Source organism: Stegostoma tigrinum, chromosome 23 (genome assembly GCF_030684315.1).
Source record: "Stegostoma tigrinum isolate sSteTig4 chromosome 23, sSteTig4.hap1, whole genome shotgun sequence".
NCBI lineage: Eukaryota > Metazoa > Chordata > Chondrichthyes > Orectolobiformes > Stegostomatidae > Stegostoma > Stegostoma tigrinum.
In genome coordinates, this window is record NC_081376.1 from 50352366 (window position 1) to 50369461 (window position 17096).

General features: G+C 48.0%; 1 protein-coding gene across 2 annotated transcripts in view; it reads right to left on the reverse strand.

The window, feature by feature from the left end:
• shisa9a (shisa family member 9a) overlaps positions 1–16250 on the reverse strand; it is a 327565-nt gene extending 311315 nt beyond the window's left edge. For both annotated transcript variants that reach the window (XM_048551693.2, XM_048551695.1), the window contains exon 1: positions 15657–16250. In XM_048551693.2, coding sequence (XP_048407650.1) covers positions 15657–16168 — 512 coding nt within the window. In that variant the 5' untranslated portion in view covers positions 16169–16250. The remainder of the gene's footprint in view (positions 1–15656) is intronic.
• Positions 16251–17096: the final 846 nt, after the last annotated feature.

Here is a 17096-nt window from a genome sequence, read left to right on the forward strand (position 1 = left end):
CATATCGCCCCTTTTACCACTTTAACTTACTCCTTATCCCGTGTATCATCCAGTGGCACCTACAGAGATAATGGGAACTGCAGATGCTGGAGAATCCGGGATAACAAAGTGTGGAGCTGGATGAACACAGCAGGCCAAGCAGCATCTCAGGAGCACAAAAGCTGACGTTTCAGGCCTAGACCCATCCTCAGAAATGGGGGATGGGGAGAGGGAACTGGAATAAATAGGGAGAGAGGGGGAGGCAGGTCGAAGATGGATAGAGGAGAAGATAGGTGGAGAGGAGACAGACAGGTCAAAGACAAGAGAGTTGCAGTGGGAGAGAGATTCCCTGAGGTTTGTCCGGAGGGAGGAGGGTAACTTCTTCAGGTCAGGCATCCCGAAAAGAGGCTTTGCAGTGAGGTTAAAATTGTATCAGAGATAATAGGAGCTGCAGATGCTGGAGAATCCTACATTTCTCCCTTGTTGGAATGTACCTCAACTATACCCCAACTCTCTTGTCTCTTTCAGAGCAGTTCTTGGATCCTTTACAGTTTCACCTACCAATATTTTACTCCAATTTACTCAAGAAAGTCTCTTTTCAACCATGAAATCTGCCCCATCTAATTAAGTACTTGTACTCTACTCTGTTCCTTGTCTTTTTCCATATGAACACAATCAAAGCCTTTGACGATTGTTCCCTAGTTGTTCCCCTACTGACTTGTCTCACTTAGTTGGTCCACAGAACCTGATCATACAGCGGCTCCTTCCTTGTGGCGTCAGAAACATATAAACATCCAAGCACACCACCTTACTTTGTTTGTTTGGGCACTTTACAACCTCGATGACTCAACATTGAGTTCCACAATTCACGACATGACCTCTTCCCTCAATTTTTTCTTACATCATCCCCCACACACCGTTACCCCCATGGGCCACATCTTGCTTGTGTCTTGCTTAATTTATCGCTCAGCAGACTGGATCTATCTGCTCCATTTTACACCTATTTTAAATATCCATGCTCTTTTACCACCATTAGCTGAAACACTTTGTCGCTTCTCCCAGGCATCCTCACCATCTGTTCCACTTGCTCTCCTCCCCTCCATCAACAGCACAAAAACCTCTGCTTTCCAGGCCCATTAGTTCCAAACAAGACTCACATCAGACTTGACAGCAGAGATAATGGGAACTGTAGATGCTGGAGAATTCCAAGATAACAAAGTGTGAAGCTGGATGAACACAGCAGGCCAAGCAGCATCTCAGGAGCACAAAAGCTGATGTTTCGGGCCTCGACCCTTCATCAGAAAAGGGGGATGGGGTGTGGGTTCTGGAATAAATAGGGAGAGAGGGGGAGGCGGACCGAAGATGGATAGAGGAGAAGATAGGTGGAAAGGAGAGTATAGATGGGGAGGTGATCAGACTTGAAACTGTTTCTCTCTCCAGAGACACTACCAGACCTGTCAGGTTTCTCCAGCACTGCCTAGTTTACATTGGAATTCCATCATCCAACAGTGCTTTTATCCTAAACCTCTTCCTTGTACAATATTGCTACAATATAGGAACATGTCCCCATTTTCACCTCACGGTACTTCTAGTAACTTTCATTTTCTTGTAATTTTAAAGCAGGAGTATTCACACAAACCCAAAAAGGCAATTAAAATGTTAAATTTATCAGACTTTGAATTTGTTTCCTCGTGGACTGTAAACAACGAAAAATTTGTAAATTTATCTTACAATTGCTAAATAACTAAGAAGCTCTGAGTTGGAGGATTTCTCAACCTGGGTATGAAGCAGCCATCGGTTGGCATATGCTACTTGTTCTTGTAAACAAAAAAGCTTGAAAAAGCAGAGGCAGATAGTCATGTTTTAAATGGAAAGCAAGCCTTCAGCAAATATATTTTGTTCTAATCAAGCACTGATATGGGGAGAGGTGGCCTGTTCATTACTTTGTGTTATTTGTATAGACAAATTGTACTGACAAAATAAAGCGATTCCATTCCTAACTGGTCCTCTGTAGTAGATTTAATTATTTTGAAACAAAGAAGCTGAAAGATTTAAGGTCATTGGGAAAACAAGTAAAATACTGATAATAAAGCTGAATAATTGTTCATACGATAAAGATATTGCTGGTAAAACACAGCAGGTCTGATGGCATCTGCTAAAAACAAAACAGAGTTAATAGTTCGAGTCAAGTGACCCTTCATCAGAAATGAAAGCAGCTGGAAAAGGTTTTTTATACTCATGACCAAGGACAGTACAGAATGAGCTGGATAAATGGGGCTAATGCCCAGAGAGAGAGACAGGGAGAAAAGGGGCTATTGATGTCAAGCTCAGATAGGGATAAACATTGAAAGGCGCTGACTGGAAATGTGAATACTTGAAAATGGCGTGGCCATGCTGGGAGCAACCTGTAATTAACAGGACCCTGGGGTGCGGGGAGGTGTTCATGATTGGAAATTGTTAAAGTCAATGTTGGAGGGCTGTAAGATGTCTCGGTAGAAGTTGAGGTCACAGAATCCTCTACAGCATGGAAGCAGGTCATTTGGCTCATCAAATCCACACCAACTCTCCAAAGTGCATCCCACCTAGACGCATCTCATTCCTGTAACCCTGCATTTCCCATGAATAATCCAACTAATGTGCACATCTTTGGCCTGTTACCTTTGGAAAACAAAGCACCCAGAGGAAACCAATGCAGATGGTCATGCCAGGATGGAATTGAACCCGGCTCCCAGGCACTGTGAGGCAGCAGTGCTAACCACTGTGCCACCCCATGTGATGCTATTCCTCCAACTTGGGCTGAGCTACAATTGTTTGTACCAATGGCCATACTATCATAGGTTGATGTATTGGACATTATTGATGGGCTGAGATTGTCAGACTGCAGCTGGAGACTATCCAAATCCTAATTCAAATGTGCAACAGAGAGTCAGTGGGTAAGTTGGCATCCATGATCCACATCTGCAGGCAGCTTCTTGACTCAGTGATCCATCTTCAATTATAAACCTAGACCGTGAATGTCAGTGCACTGATTGAGAGTGAGACCTTTCATACCCTAGCCTGACCTCAACCAGGAGATGCATCCCTGCAGTGTCTGCTGGAAGTTATGGTTATCACATTTTGACAAAGTTATATGTGTAGTGTAAAAAATGACCAGGGGTGATAGAGAGGGTGAAGCACAAATTGACAGGATCCTGCGTTATCCTGCGAAAATTAGTTTCAGTGGAAACATGTTACTCTGGTGAAAAATGGTAACATTATAATGACAGCCTACTCTTGTTTTATAATATCTGGTGTTGGAATCTTTTTGAGCATACACCTAACAAAATAAGGTGGTCCAAGTTTATTAACACAAGCAACTGAAAATTGTGGAAAACTAAAAAAGCCAAAAATACGGGAATAAACGTAATCAGTGTCACCAAGAGGCCAAAGAGTTTCAACGTGCTGGGAAAAAGAATAATTTAATGTTATGCATAATATAACTGTCATTATACTATGAAATGAAAATATCAAGATAGGCAATGCAGTTTGATGAGTTTAAAACCAGTATTTATTTAGATATGAGTGATAATCTGACTCAGATTAACGTAATCTATTTTTGAAAAAGGGAACTTAATGATATTGTTATCTTTCAACTGTTTGAAAGGGTGTTATGAAACAGCACCAAATGGATTGGAAACCATCATCTGAGACATGAAAACTTCATTATGAAAAGTATAACTTCAACCAGTGGAAGATGCCTTGATTCGTGGATACTTCCATTACACTGGAAGACAGTGACAGTAATTCCTTTATTCAAAATAGGAGAAAGAGACTAAAAGCAAGAAATTACAGGCCAGTTGGCTGAACGTCTGTCATAGGGAAAATGTTAGATGCTACTATTAAAGAAATTATAGCACTTAAATAACTTTAAGGCAATCAGGCAGACTCAACGTGGTTTTGTGAAAAGGAAATCGTGTTTGACCAACATATTAGAGCACTCTGAGGAAGTAGGATGTGCTATAAATAAAAGGAAATTAGTGGATGTGCTGTACTTAGATTTCCAGAAGCCATTTATAAGGTGCCACATCAAAGGTTACCGTGAAAAATAAATGTGGAGGGTTGCATATTAGCCTGGGTAGAAGATCATCTCCCCAACAGCAAACAGAGAGTAAGTGTTAGAAGGGGCTTTTGCAGGTTTGCAAAATGAAATTAGCAGTGTGTTCCCAGGGCTGATACTGAGACCTCAACTGTTAACTCATTAGATTAAGGGACAGAAGGTATGGTTGCCAAATTTGCTGAAGATTCAACAATAGGTAGAAAAGCAATTTGCAAAGAGGACACAAGAAGGTTACAAGAAGATATAGAGATAATAAAATGTGAGGCTGGATGAACACAGCAGGCCAAGCAGCATCTCAGGAGCACAAAAGCTGACGTTTCGGGCCTAGACCCTTCATCAGAGAGGGGGATGGGGGGAGGGAACTGGAATAAATAGGGAGAGAGGGGGAGGCGGACCGAAGATGGAGAGTAAAGAAGATAGGTGGAGAAGGTGTGGGTGGGGAGGTAGGGAGGGGATAGGTCAGTCCAGGGAAGACGGACAGTTCAAGGAGGTGGGATGAGGTTAGTAGGTAGCTGGGGGTGCGGCTTGGGGTGGGAGGAAGGGATGGGTGAGAGGAAGAACCGGTTAGGGAGGCAGAGACAGGTTGGACTGGTTTTGGGATGCAGTGGGTTGGGGGGAAGAGCTGGGCTGGTTGTGTGGTGCAGTGGGGGGAGGGGATGAACTGGGCTGGTTTAGGGATGCAGTGGGGGAAGGGGAGATTTTGAAACTGGTGAAGTCCACATTGATACCATATGGCTGCAGGGTTCCCAGGCGGAATATGAGTTGCTGTTCCTGCAACCTTCGGGTGGCATCATTGTGGCAGTGCAGGAGGCCCATGATGGACATGTCATCAAGAGAATGGGAGGGGGAGTGGAAATGGTTTGCGACTGGGAGGTGCAGTTGTTTGTTGCGAACTGAGCGGAGGTGTTCTGCAAAGCGGTCCCCAAGCCTCCGCTTGGTTTCCCCAATGTAGAGAAAGCCGCACCGGGTACAGTGGATGCAGTATACCACATTGGCAGATGTGCAGGTGAACCTCTGCTTAATGTGGAATGTCATCTTGGGGCCTGGGATGGGGGTGAGGGAGGAGGTGTGGGGACAAGTGTAGCATTTCCTGCGGTTGCAGGGGAAGGTGCCGGGTGTGGTGGGGTTGGAGGGCAGTGTGGAGCGAACAAGGGAGTCACGGAGAGAGTGGTCTCTCCGGAAAGCAGACAGGGGTGGGGATGGAAAAATGTCTTGGGTGGTGGGGTCGGATTGTAAATGGCGGAAGTGTCGGAGGATAATGCGTTGTATCCGGAGGTTGGTAGGGTGGTGTGTGAGAACGAGGGGGATCCTCTTGGGGCGGTTGTGGCGGGGGCGGGGTGTGAGGGATGTGTCGCGGGAAATGCGGGAGACGCGGTCAAGGGCGTTCTCAATCACCGTGGGGGGGAAGTTGCGGTCCTTAAAGAACTTGGACATCTGGGATGTGCGGGAGTGGAATGTCTTATCGTGGGAGCAGATGCGGCGGAGGCGGAGGAATTGGGAATAGGGGACCGCCCCAAGAGGATCCCCCTCGTTCTCACACACCACCCTACCAACCTCCGGATACAACGCATTATCCTCCGACACTTCCGCCATTTACAATCCGACCCCACCACCCAAGACATTTTTCCATCCCCACCCCTGTCTGCTTTCCGGAGAGACCACTCTCTCCGTGACTCCCTTGTTCGCTCCACACTGCCCTCCAACCCCACCACACCCGGCACCTTCCCCTGCAACCGCAGGAAATGCTACACTTGTCCCCACACCTCCTCCCTCACCCCCATCCCAGGCCCCAAGATGACATTCCACATTAAGCAGAGGTTCACCTGCACATCTGCCAATGTGGTATACTGCATCCACTGTACCCGGTGCGGCTTTCTCTACATTGGGGAAACCAAGCGGAGGCTTGGGGACCGCTTTGCAGAACACCTCCGCTCAGTTCGCAACAAACAACTGCACCTCCCAGTCGCAAACCATTTCCACTCCCCCTCCCATTCTCTTGATGACATGTCCATCATGGGCCTCCTGCACTGCCACAATGATGCCACCCGAAGGTTGCAGGAACAGCAACTCATATTCCGCCTGGGAACCCTGCAGCCATATGGTATCAATGTGGACTTCACCAGTTTCAAAATCTCCCCTTCCCCCACTGCATCCCTAAACCAGCCCAGTTCATCCCCTCCCCCCACTGCACCACACAACCAGCCCAGCTCTTCCCCCCCACCCACTGCATCCCAAAACCAGTCCAACCTGTCTCTGCCTCCCTAACCGGTTCTTCCTCTCACCCATCCCTTCCTCCCACCCCAAGCCGCACCCCCAGCTACCTACTAACCTCATCCCACCTCCTTGACCTGTCCGTCTTCCCTGGACTGACCTATCCCCTCCCTACCTCCCCACCCACACCTTCTCCACCTATCTTCTTTACTCTCCATCTTCGGTCCGCCTCCCCCTCTCTCCCTATTTATTCCAGTTCCCTCCCCCCATCCCCCTCTCTGATGAAGGGTCTAGGCCCGAAACGTCAGCTTTTGTGCTCCTGAGATGCTGCTGGGCCTGCTGTGTTCATCCAGCCTCACATTTTATTATCTTGGAATCTCCAGCATCTGCAGTTCCCATTATCTCTGATACTACAAGAAGATATAGATAGGTTAAATAAATTGACAATGATGTGGCCAATGGAGTATATTTTAGGAAAACACTGAATTGTCCATTTTGACAGGAAGAGTCAATATTGCTCCTTTGTTTCAGAAGGGCAACAGAGATATTCAGGGAAATTATAGGCAGGTGAACGTCACATCAGTGGTAAAGAAATTATTGGAGAAGATTCTTATGGATAGGGCTTACTCACTTTTGGAAAAATATAGACTTATAATGATAGGCAGCATGCTTTTGTGTGGGGAACACTGTGTCTCACAAGCTTGATAGAGGTCTTGAGGAAGTGCCAAAGATCGATGAGGGCAGAGTGGAAGATTTTGTCTGGATGGACTTTGGCAAAGCTTTTCACAAGTCCATCATGGAAGGCTTATCGAAAAGGTGAAGTCACATGGGATCTATGGTGAGCTGAGAAAATGGATCCAGAATTGGTTTCATAATAGAAAACAGACAGTAATGGTGGAAGGCTATTTTCCTGACTGGAGATCTGTGACCAGTGGTGTTCTGCAGATATCTCTGTTGGTATCCCTGTTGTTTGGAATACATATAAATGATTTGGAGGAGAACGTAGGTAGCTTGATTAGTAAGTTTGCGAATGACACAAAGATTGGGGGAGCTGTGGATAGTGACGAGGACTATCTGAGGGTGCAGCGGGATATAGGTAGGCTGGAAACTTGTACAGAGAAATTGCAAATGGAACTTAATCCAGATAAATGCAAGGTGTTGCACTTTGGAAGATCTAATTCAGGGTGTAAGTATATAGTAAATGGCAGAATCCTTGATAGCATCAAAATACAGAGGGATCTAGGTACACAGGTCCGTACTTCCCTGAAAATGGCAGCACAGATGGAATAGGTGTTCACAAAGGCATATGGCATGCTTGCATCATCAGTCAGGGCACAGCGTACTGGCAAGTCATGTTGCACTGTATAGTCTTTTAGTTAGGAACATTGTGTAGATCACCACACTAGCACAAGGATGTGGAGGCTTTGGAGGGGGTACAGAAAAGGTTTATCAGGATGCTGCCTAGTTTAGGGAGAATTAGCCATGAGGAGAGATTGGACAAACTTGGTTTGTTTTCACCTGAGGCCAGAGGCTGAGGAGGAAACTTGATAGGTGTACCAGGATGGAACGGATAGTCGGAGTCACGTTCCCAGGGCAGAAATGTCAATTATCGAGGGACATAGGTTTAAGGTGAAAAGGATAAAGTTTAAAGTTCATTACTCGAAGGCTGGCACGTGCCTGGAATGCACTGCCAGAAGAGGAGGTAGAAGTAGGTAACAGCAGCGATGTTTATGAGGCATCTTGACAGAAACATGAACAGGCAGGAAACAGAAGAATACAGACTGTGTGGAGGCAAAAGGCTTTTAGTTTAGAAAAGCATCATGTGTCAGTGCAGTCTTGGTGGGCTGAAGGGCCTGTTCCTGTGCTGTGCTGTTCTTTGAGAGCTCTTACACTCAGGAAGAAGAGGTACAGAAAAGAACATACACAAGAACTCAGAGAGGCTGTGCTGAAGTGCCCTGCGATATAAATCCTTGGACCTCCATCACAAGTAGGTACATTAAAAGCAGATTTCTAGGACGATGATGAGCTCCCAGGTCAACATCACATTGAAGAAAATCCCCTTGTGTAGCAGTTGTTAGGAAACATTATATTCTGGTTTAAAAGGGAATTGAGAAAGGACAGGGCCAGGCTGGAGAAACTAAATATGTCAAAAGTCGGGGGGGATTCCTGACCAAACAGCCAGGTCTGTGCAGTGTGATTTGGTTCAATGCTTCTCAGTGTTTATCTGCTGGGAAAGGTGGTGATTCAGCACCTTTGGAAGAAAAGAAAACATTTTTCTCCTACAATTAGTTCATAACTCTGGATTCTGTGGTAATCCATCTTTTGAAAAAACTGATTCCACTAACAGCATCTACCCTATCAAATTCAGAACATTTCCAGACACTTACGTCAGAGCTCCTGGAAGTCAACTAAACGACTGCATGACAGACAGGTATTATTCCAGCAAACAGAAAGATTCAGTCCGACCACAATGTGCTGAGGGAATTTCAAGGAGATAAATTAATCTGCATAAAGTTTTAATGGGCAAAATCTGGAACATACAATTGATTTTATTGATGTTGAAGTGGGCTTCAAATTTGCTCATGACTGTGAGAGAAGATTGTCCCTAGTGGGACAGTAAAGCAATTAAGGGTGGCTTATTCCACCTTAAAGGGACCCTGTGGACAAATCCAAAGCATAAATATAGACTAGTAATTGGTTTAAATACTTTTGCTGTAATCTCTTTGAACAAAGTACCTCACATAGTCTCACATAATGAGGGAGAAATCTATCATTGGGGATGTATTTTCATGTGTGGGCAAGGAACCAACCCAGGATACAATTCCCAGCAAAGAAATCACAGGCTGCAGCAAATAAGAGAGTGCTAAGTTCCCAAAGGCAGATGCACATGTAGATGTTACTTTTGAAAGCAGCAACAGCCAAATTAGAATGAAAGAATAAGCTTGAAGATGATGCAGTTTGAATCAGATGATTAACATTTGCACCATAACAGAAAAATAAATAGCTCAAAATGGGTTGCTTTAGCAGGTATTTTACTTTGTAATTCCTGCATTCTGGAATATTTGATTGGCACAGGACACTAAAGGTTCTAAAAAATAACACAAAAAGCACTCTGGCAATGCTGACTGTGATTGCTTTTATACAGGCTTCTGGGACAAATCATCAGGAGTCTTAAAGAAGTGAAGTGAGCAACAAAAGTGAAGTAGCAACAAAAATGGAGGTCTGCCTGTGATATATTTTGTCCACCTGCCTGTCCTGCACAGAAGGTCAAACATAATCAGTCCGAACTACAAAGTGGTACCTCTGTACAATCTGCAGATTATGTCTCAGTGTATTGGAAGCAAAGTGATAACCAACGTAGTAGCTCAGGCACACAAACAACGAGGCTGAAGTTTGCAAATGCTTGCAATGTGATAGTGGAATGAGCAATTTGGGGGAATGGACAATTGTTTATTTTCAGAAGGAGTTTAGTTTTACTCAGCTTATCGGGAGCCCCAAATAGCCACAAAAAATGAGGGAAACAGAAATAGGAAGAAAACTATGTAAAATTAAGGAAATGGAGAATGTTCATATTTTGCTCTGCTAAATTATCATGCAATGCGATTAGCAAATAATATAACCACAGATAACTACCACTGGGAAGGAAACAGAAAGCAATCTGAGATAACTGTGCACCATTTACATAAATTGGGATTTTTGGACATTCCTTTGAATGGAGAATGTGGAAGGTGTTATTCTGTTAAGATTATGGCATTCGGGAATGGAATTCAGTGAGTGAAAGCAGGGAGACTGGTCATTGGGAAAAACCACCATATTACAAAAAGGTGAGAAACTCTGCTGAAGTGCCCTGCGATATAAATGCTTGGACCTCCATCACAGGTAGGTACATTAAAAGGTGAGAAACTCTGCTGAAGTGCCCTGCGATATAAATGCTTGGACCTCCATCACAGGTAGGTACATTAAAAGGTGAGAAATGAAGAATAAAAATCACACCAATGATTGGATGCAATGTCATGATCTGGAGTCCACTTTACATCTTCCTTCCATAGTTCACCGCGGTAATTACACTGTACCAAGTACACCGAGTGAAGCCAGGTGCACTGAGTTCAGTCTGAGAGCTTGAATCTGTGCAGTTTCGTGGACAGTGTTATTCAGTTACACGAGACATTGTTAAGTCGTGTGCAGTTGATGTTTGTCAGTACTGTCACAGGACAATGAATTAGCACATAGACTCCATCTAGTGGATAATGTATGTGCAGTGATTGTCATGAATGTTGTTGTGATGGTGGAGAACACCGTCAGAGGACTCCTGAACATGCTGTGCCATTGTGTTGGGTGTCAGCCAAAACCATGACTGAATGCTGGAAATGGAGACAACAGACGAAATGGATTCATGGCTGGGAGGAACTGGAGTGGGGAAAGGCCCTCTCATGGTACAGAGGTACTGTCCCTACCCCGTAGACTGGAAGGCCCAGGTTTAAGTGCCAGCTGCTGCACAAATGTATAACGTTTCTGAACAGGTTGACTGGGGGAAAAGAATATTAAATTAAAGCAAAAAACTGGTCTCCCACACAAAATAGAAAGGAAATGTCTCCCTCAACTGCAATTCCCTCATGTTGGCCAAGCCAATATGTTTGAGAGAAGCTTTGGGAAGAGCTGGAGGTAAAGTGAGATTGATATAGTTCAGTGGGCTGGTTGTTTTTCACTCGTGCAGACTCGATGGGCTGAAGGATGTTTTTCTCTGTACTGTGAACTTGTATAACTGTAAATATTGTGAACCCGGCTCTGCAGGGGCTGAAAAAGGACAATTCCAGACAGAGAGCAGTGGCTGTGTGAGAAAAGCAGCACTTCCTAGTATGTGGGCCACACTCGCTTTGTTTCAGGGTTGGAGTGGAAGGTTCGCGAATTAGGGGACCACTGAAAACTTTTGGGAAAGTTCAGCTCTAACCCTGAACACAGGGGATGCAAGTTGTGTTTTAAGGCAGGGAAGGTATTTTCTCAGGGCGAATACACAAAGCTTTACAGTCTCAGAGACACAAACCACCTCTGTCTAAGCATTCACTTGTTGTTTGTAGCTGTGTTTTAAGATGGTGCCTTGGGGCCCCACATCTGGATGGTGCATCAGAACCGTGCAGCCCATAGGTCACAGACCACACACTGGTTCCATGCTCCTACTTACAGCCAGAAACAACAGCAGACAGTGCTGCAGAAACTCAGCAGCTGTGGAGAGAGACACAGAGTTAACGTTTCGGCTCACCCTTCATCAGCTTCTTACAGCCAGGTCCATCTCCCAAATAGAACAAAAATCCAAAATGGTAAACGGTCTGTAATAATTGTTGTGGAATGTTCCCGCTCATAAGTGAGTGTCTGTGTGTGAGGGAACGTGTGAGTGTGGGAGACTGTGTAAGGGAGTGAGCGTGTCTGTGTGTGAGGGAATGTGTGAGTGTGGGAGACTGTGTAAGGGAGTGAGCGTGTCTGTGTGTGAGGGAATGTGTGAGTGTGGGAGACTGTGTAAGGGAGTGAGCGTGTCTGTGTGTGAGGGAATGTGTGAGTTTGGGAGACTGTGTAAGGGAGTGAGCGTGTCTGTGTGTGAGGGAATGTGTGAGTGTGGAAGACTGCGTAAGGGAGTGAGCGTGTCTGTGTGTGAGGGAACGTGTGAGTGTGGGAGACTGTGTAAGGGAGTGAGCGTGTCTGTGTGTGAGGGAATGTGTGAGTGTGGGAGACTGTGTAAGGGAGTGAGCGTGTCTGTGTGTGAGGGAATGTGTGAGTGTGGGAGACTGTGTAAGGGGGTGAGCGTGTCTGTGTGTGAGGGAACGTGTGAGTGTGGGAGACTGTGTAAGGGAGTGAGCGTGTCTGTGTGTGAGAGAATGTGTGAGTGTGGGAGACTGTGTAAGGGAGTGAGCGTGTCTGTGTGTGAGGGAACGTGTGAGTGTGGGAGACTGTGTAAGGGAGTGAGCGTGTCTGTGTGTGAGGGAATGTGTGAGTGTGGGAGACTGTGTAAGGGAGTGAGTGTGTCTGTGTGTGAGGGAATGTGTGAGTGTGGGAGACTGTGTAAGGGAGTGAGCGTGTCTGTGTGTGACGGAATGTGTGAGTTTGGGAGACTGTGTAAGGGAGTGAGCGTGTCTGTGTGTGAGGGAATGTGTGAGTGTGGAAGACTGCGTAAGGGAGTGAGCGTGTCTGTGTGTGAGGGAACGTGTGAGTGTGGGAGACTGTGTAAGGGAGTGAGCGTGTCTGTGTGTGACGGAATGTGTGAGTGTGGGAGACTGTGTAAGGGAGTGAGCGTGTCTGTGTGTGAGGGAACGTGTGAGTGTGGGAGACTGTGTAAGGGAGTGAGTGTGTCTGTGAGGGAGTGAGTATATGTGTGTGTGTGAGGGAGTGAGTGTGCGTGAGGGAATGTGTGTGTGGGAGATAGTGTGAGGGAATGTGTGTGTGTGCGTGTGTGTGTGTAAGAGAGAGAGGGAGTGAGTAGATGTGTGTGTGAGGGAGTGAGTGTGTCTGTGAGGGAATGAGTATATGAGGGACTGTCTGTGTGTGGGAGAGAGTGTGCATGAGGGAGTGAGTGCATGTTTGTGAGGGAATGCATGTGTGCATGTGATGAAGTGAGTATATGCGCATGTGTGAGGGAATGTGTGTGTGGGAGAGTGCTTATTTGTGAGGGAGTGTGTAAGGGAGTGAGTGCATGTGTGATGAAGAGTGTGTGTGATGGAGGGCAATGTGTGTGCAAGCAAGGGAGCTACTGCGTGTATGGGAGGGAGTGAATGCGTGGGTGAGGGAATGGGTGTGTGTGTCTGGCAGGTGAGTGCATGTGTGAGGGAGTCAGTGTGAGTGCATGTGCGATGGAGTGAGGGTGAATGAATGTGTGTGTGAGGGAGTGAGCGTGAATGTTTGTGTGACGGAGTGAGGGTGAATGTATGTGTGACGGAGTGAGGATGAATGTGTGTGTGAGGGAGTGAGGGTGAATGTGTGCGTGAGAGTGAGGGTGAATGTGTGCGGAACGGAGTGAGGGTGAATGTGTGCGTGACGGAGTGAGGATGAATGTGTGCGGAACGGAGTGAGGGTGAATGTGTGCGTGACGGAGTGAGGATGAATGTGTGTGGAACGGAGTGAGGGTGAATGTGTGCGGGACGGAGTGAGGGTGAATGTGTGCGTGACGCAGTGAGGGTGAATGTGTGCGGAACGGAGTGAGGGTGAATGTGTGCGTGACGGAGTGAGGGTGAATGTGTGCGTGACGGAGTGAGGGTGAGTGTGTGCGTGATGGAGTGAGGGTGAATGTGTGCGTGACGGAGTGAGGGTGAATGTGTGCGTGACGGAGTGAGGATGAGTGTGTGCGTGACGGAGTGAGGGTGAATGTGTGCGTGACGGAGTGAGGGTGAATGTGTGCGTGATGGAGTGAGGATGAATGTGTGCGTGAATGTGTGTGTGACGGAGTGAGGGTGAATGTGTGTGTGACGGAGTGAGTGTGAACATGTGTGTGTGACGGAGTAAGGGTGAATGTGTGCATGACGGAGTGAGGATGAATGTGTGCGTGACGGAGTGAGGGTGAATGTGTGCGTGACAGAGTGAGGATGAGTGTGTGTGTGACGGAGTGAGGGTGAATGTGTGCGTGATGGAGTGAGGATGAATGTGTGCGTGACGGAGTGAGGGTGAATGTGTGCGTGACGGAGTGAGGGTGAATGTGTGCGTGACGGAGTGAGTGTGAATGTGTGTGTGTGACGGAGTGAGGGTGAATGTGTGCATGACGGAGTGAGGGTGAATGTGTGTGTGACGGAGTGAGGGTGAATGTGTGCATGACGGAGTGAGGGTGAATGTGTGTGTGACAGAGTGAGGGTGAATGTGTGCATGACGGAGTGAGGGTGAATGTGTGCGTGACGGAGTGAGGGTGAATGTGTAGGGAGTGAGGGTGTACCTTTTGGTTCTCCTTGTCTAACTGGCTTTACTCCTCGGGTTCACACTGCAGAAAGTTTGGGTTGTTCGGGTAGGCTAGCAGTGGATGAGTTCCCGGTGAGTTCCCTGGAGTTGAGTAACAAGATTTTTCAGTCATGTTCGGGGACAGGGCAACTAACTCCTGGAGGATGAGGAGGGAGGAATGGTCTTGTTCATCTTTAAAGGGGAGGGGAGGGTTTTGTTTTAAAGTCTACTGCTCCCTTTAGAGAGAAATAGCTGCAGCAGATACTTCGACGGGTAAATCTCTCCGGCTCGCCATATTTTCTGTCTTTTTTCAGTGAGGGAATCACTCGGGACTGCGGAATGCTGCAGCAACTTAGAAATGCGGGGCTACAGAGAAGCTGGGGGGTTGTGGAATGGGGTGGTGGTTGCTGTCTGAATCATATCCCCTTGCACTTCAGCCACCCCATTCTCCACCTGAGGCTGTGTTGTGTCTGAGGGGTTCTATGAGAGCACAGACAACCTCTGTAAATGCAACAGGTCCGTCTTGTTCCTGTGGAAACTGTCTCTGTGTTACAGCATTGGGAATCTCTGCAGATTCCACAGCCTCCAGAGAGAGAGGGAGGGAGGGAGGATAGGCAGACAGAAGGATGGATAGATAGACAGATAGATAGACAGACAGATAGATAGACAGAGACAGACTGATAGACAGATAGATAGGCAGACAGATAGATAGACAGACAGATAGATATGCAGACAGATAGATAGGCAGACAGATATAAACAGACAGATAGATAGACAGACAGACAGATAAACAGAGATAGATAGATAGATTTTCCCAAGATTTACAAACAAGGTTAAACAAAATGCTAAGTGATTTGAACCCTCTGGCGCACAGATAGCGCTAGATTCTCTTCCTGTAATGCTAACCCACCGCCCCAGTATGAAAGATGAGAGAGGCCAGGCTCCCAGTGTTGCTTTTCCCGCTAAACGGAGACTTATTGCCAACACTCTGAAGGGGAGACACAGACACGCTGCTGAGGAAGAGTCGCTGCTGCCTGTTTACACAGCCCCCCCACCCCACCCCGCTCCAGGAGAGGTGCTGCCAGATGTGGGAATAGTGTCCAATCAGGCGCAGGCTCGACGGGCCGCACGGCCTCACTAAGATTTGGTGTTGCCTGTGTCCTTCTGTTTATTTCATTGGGAGAGGCGATCACCGCTTGCTCCGACCCCAGCCTTCCCCCCCCCCACCCACCCCCGTCGTTGCGCCGTGCCTTAGGGTGGCAGACTGCTCAGCCCCGCTCCCCCTTCCACACAGAACCCCCCCCCACACACACACACACCCCCAGGCACATACTCCCAGCCCTACCCACTCCCGCAGGGAGAGCTTTTCCCAGGCAGTGCCCAGCATATGGGGATGTGGGTGGGAGGAGGTGGACAGAGAGCTGGCTCTGGGGCTGGGGCTGCAGTGGAGCTTCCCTCTTACCTGGAGTTGAGCTCCCTCTGGGGCCTCTGAGATTTCTCCAAGCCCAGTTTGGTGAAGATCCCCACCAGCACCATGATGGCGACCACGCCACAGATGAAGTAGACGATCAAATTGGTTTTATCTCGGGTCTGGACAAACGCAGTTTCGTCCGGTCTCTGCGGTGGCTTCCCCACGTTCGCCCAGTTCGGGGTGTCGTAGTTGGAGCAGATGCTCTGATCCAGGCGGGACTCTTTAAACTGGCAGCAGTACCTGTACCCGCATGTCCCGCAGCAGTACTGGTAAATACTCGTGTTGCAACTGAACGCTGCGTCAAACTGACCCATCACATCGAAGTAACCCCGGCAGCGGTCTGGGGTGGCCGGCAGCTCCAGGGCGCCCGAGCTGTTGGAGCTGGAGCCCAGCAGGAGCGGGCCGAGCTGCCGTCCGGCTTTAGCCTGGGCCATGCGGTCCAGCACCGGGCACCAGAAGCCCAGCAAATCCAGCAACAGGTAACGCAGCAGCCGCACGCTCATCGCTGCCGCTCCGGGACTCGATCCGGATTCGGATCGCTCGGCACCTTCAAGCGGATCCCCTTCTGGGCGGCAGCGGGCGCCTCATCCCCTCCCGGCCACAGGACACCCCCAACCCCCCCCCCCCCCCCCACACCCCTCACCACCCCTCGTCCTCTCTCCGTCCCCCTCCTGTTGGCCAAGTTGCGGCTCGGTGCCCGGGCTCTGTCTTCCACCTTCCACGTGGGCACAGCCCTGAAGCTGGGAGCTGGGTCAGTGCCTGCCTTTATCCTGGCATCTAACAGCCCGGTGCTACTGGCGAGGGTCCGAGAGACGTCCGCTGCTGCCAAATGCCAGTTTAATCCGAATCCAATCAGTGCTGGCTCCTGGTGTGTGTACTGACAGATCCCAGACTCCGGGTGTACTGCGAGATTGCAGAGTCCCGGTGTTTTCTGAGATTGCAGCCTCCGGGTGTGTTCTGAGATTGTAGACTCCGGGTGTTTTCTGAGATTGCAGCCACCGGGTGTATTCTGAGATTGTAGACTCCGGGTGTTTTCTGAGATTGCAGCCACCGGGTGTATTCTGAGATTGTAGACTCCGGGTGTACTGTGAGATTGCAGACTCCCGGCGTATTCTGAGACTGCAGACTCCGGGTGTATTCTGAGATTGCAGACTCCCGGTGTATTCTGAGACTGCAGACTCCGGGTGTATTCTGAGATTGCAGCCTCCGGGTGTACTGTAGAATTGTAGTCCGGGTATACTCTGAGAGCTCAGAGACTGCAGCCCATTCCCACAGGGGGTCCAGCGAAATAAACCAGCGCAATGTGAGCCAATGGAGCTGCTGGTGTTAAAGTTACAAACCCCCTCCTGTCCCTGCGCCTTTTCTACAGGCGAAACAGATCCTTCAGGGTGGCTCAGAGCCCGTCTTCTGTGTCAACACTATTCAGTTTAA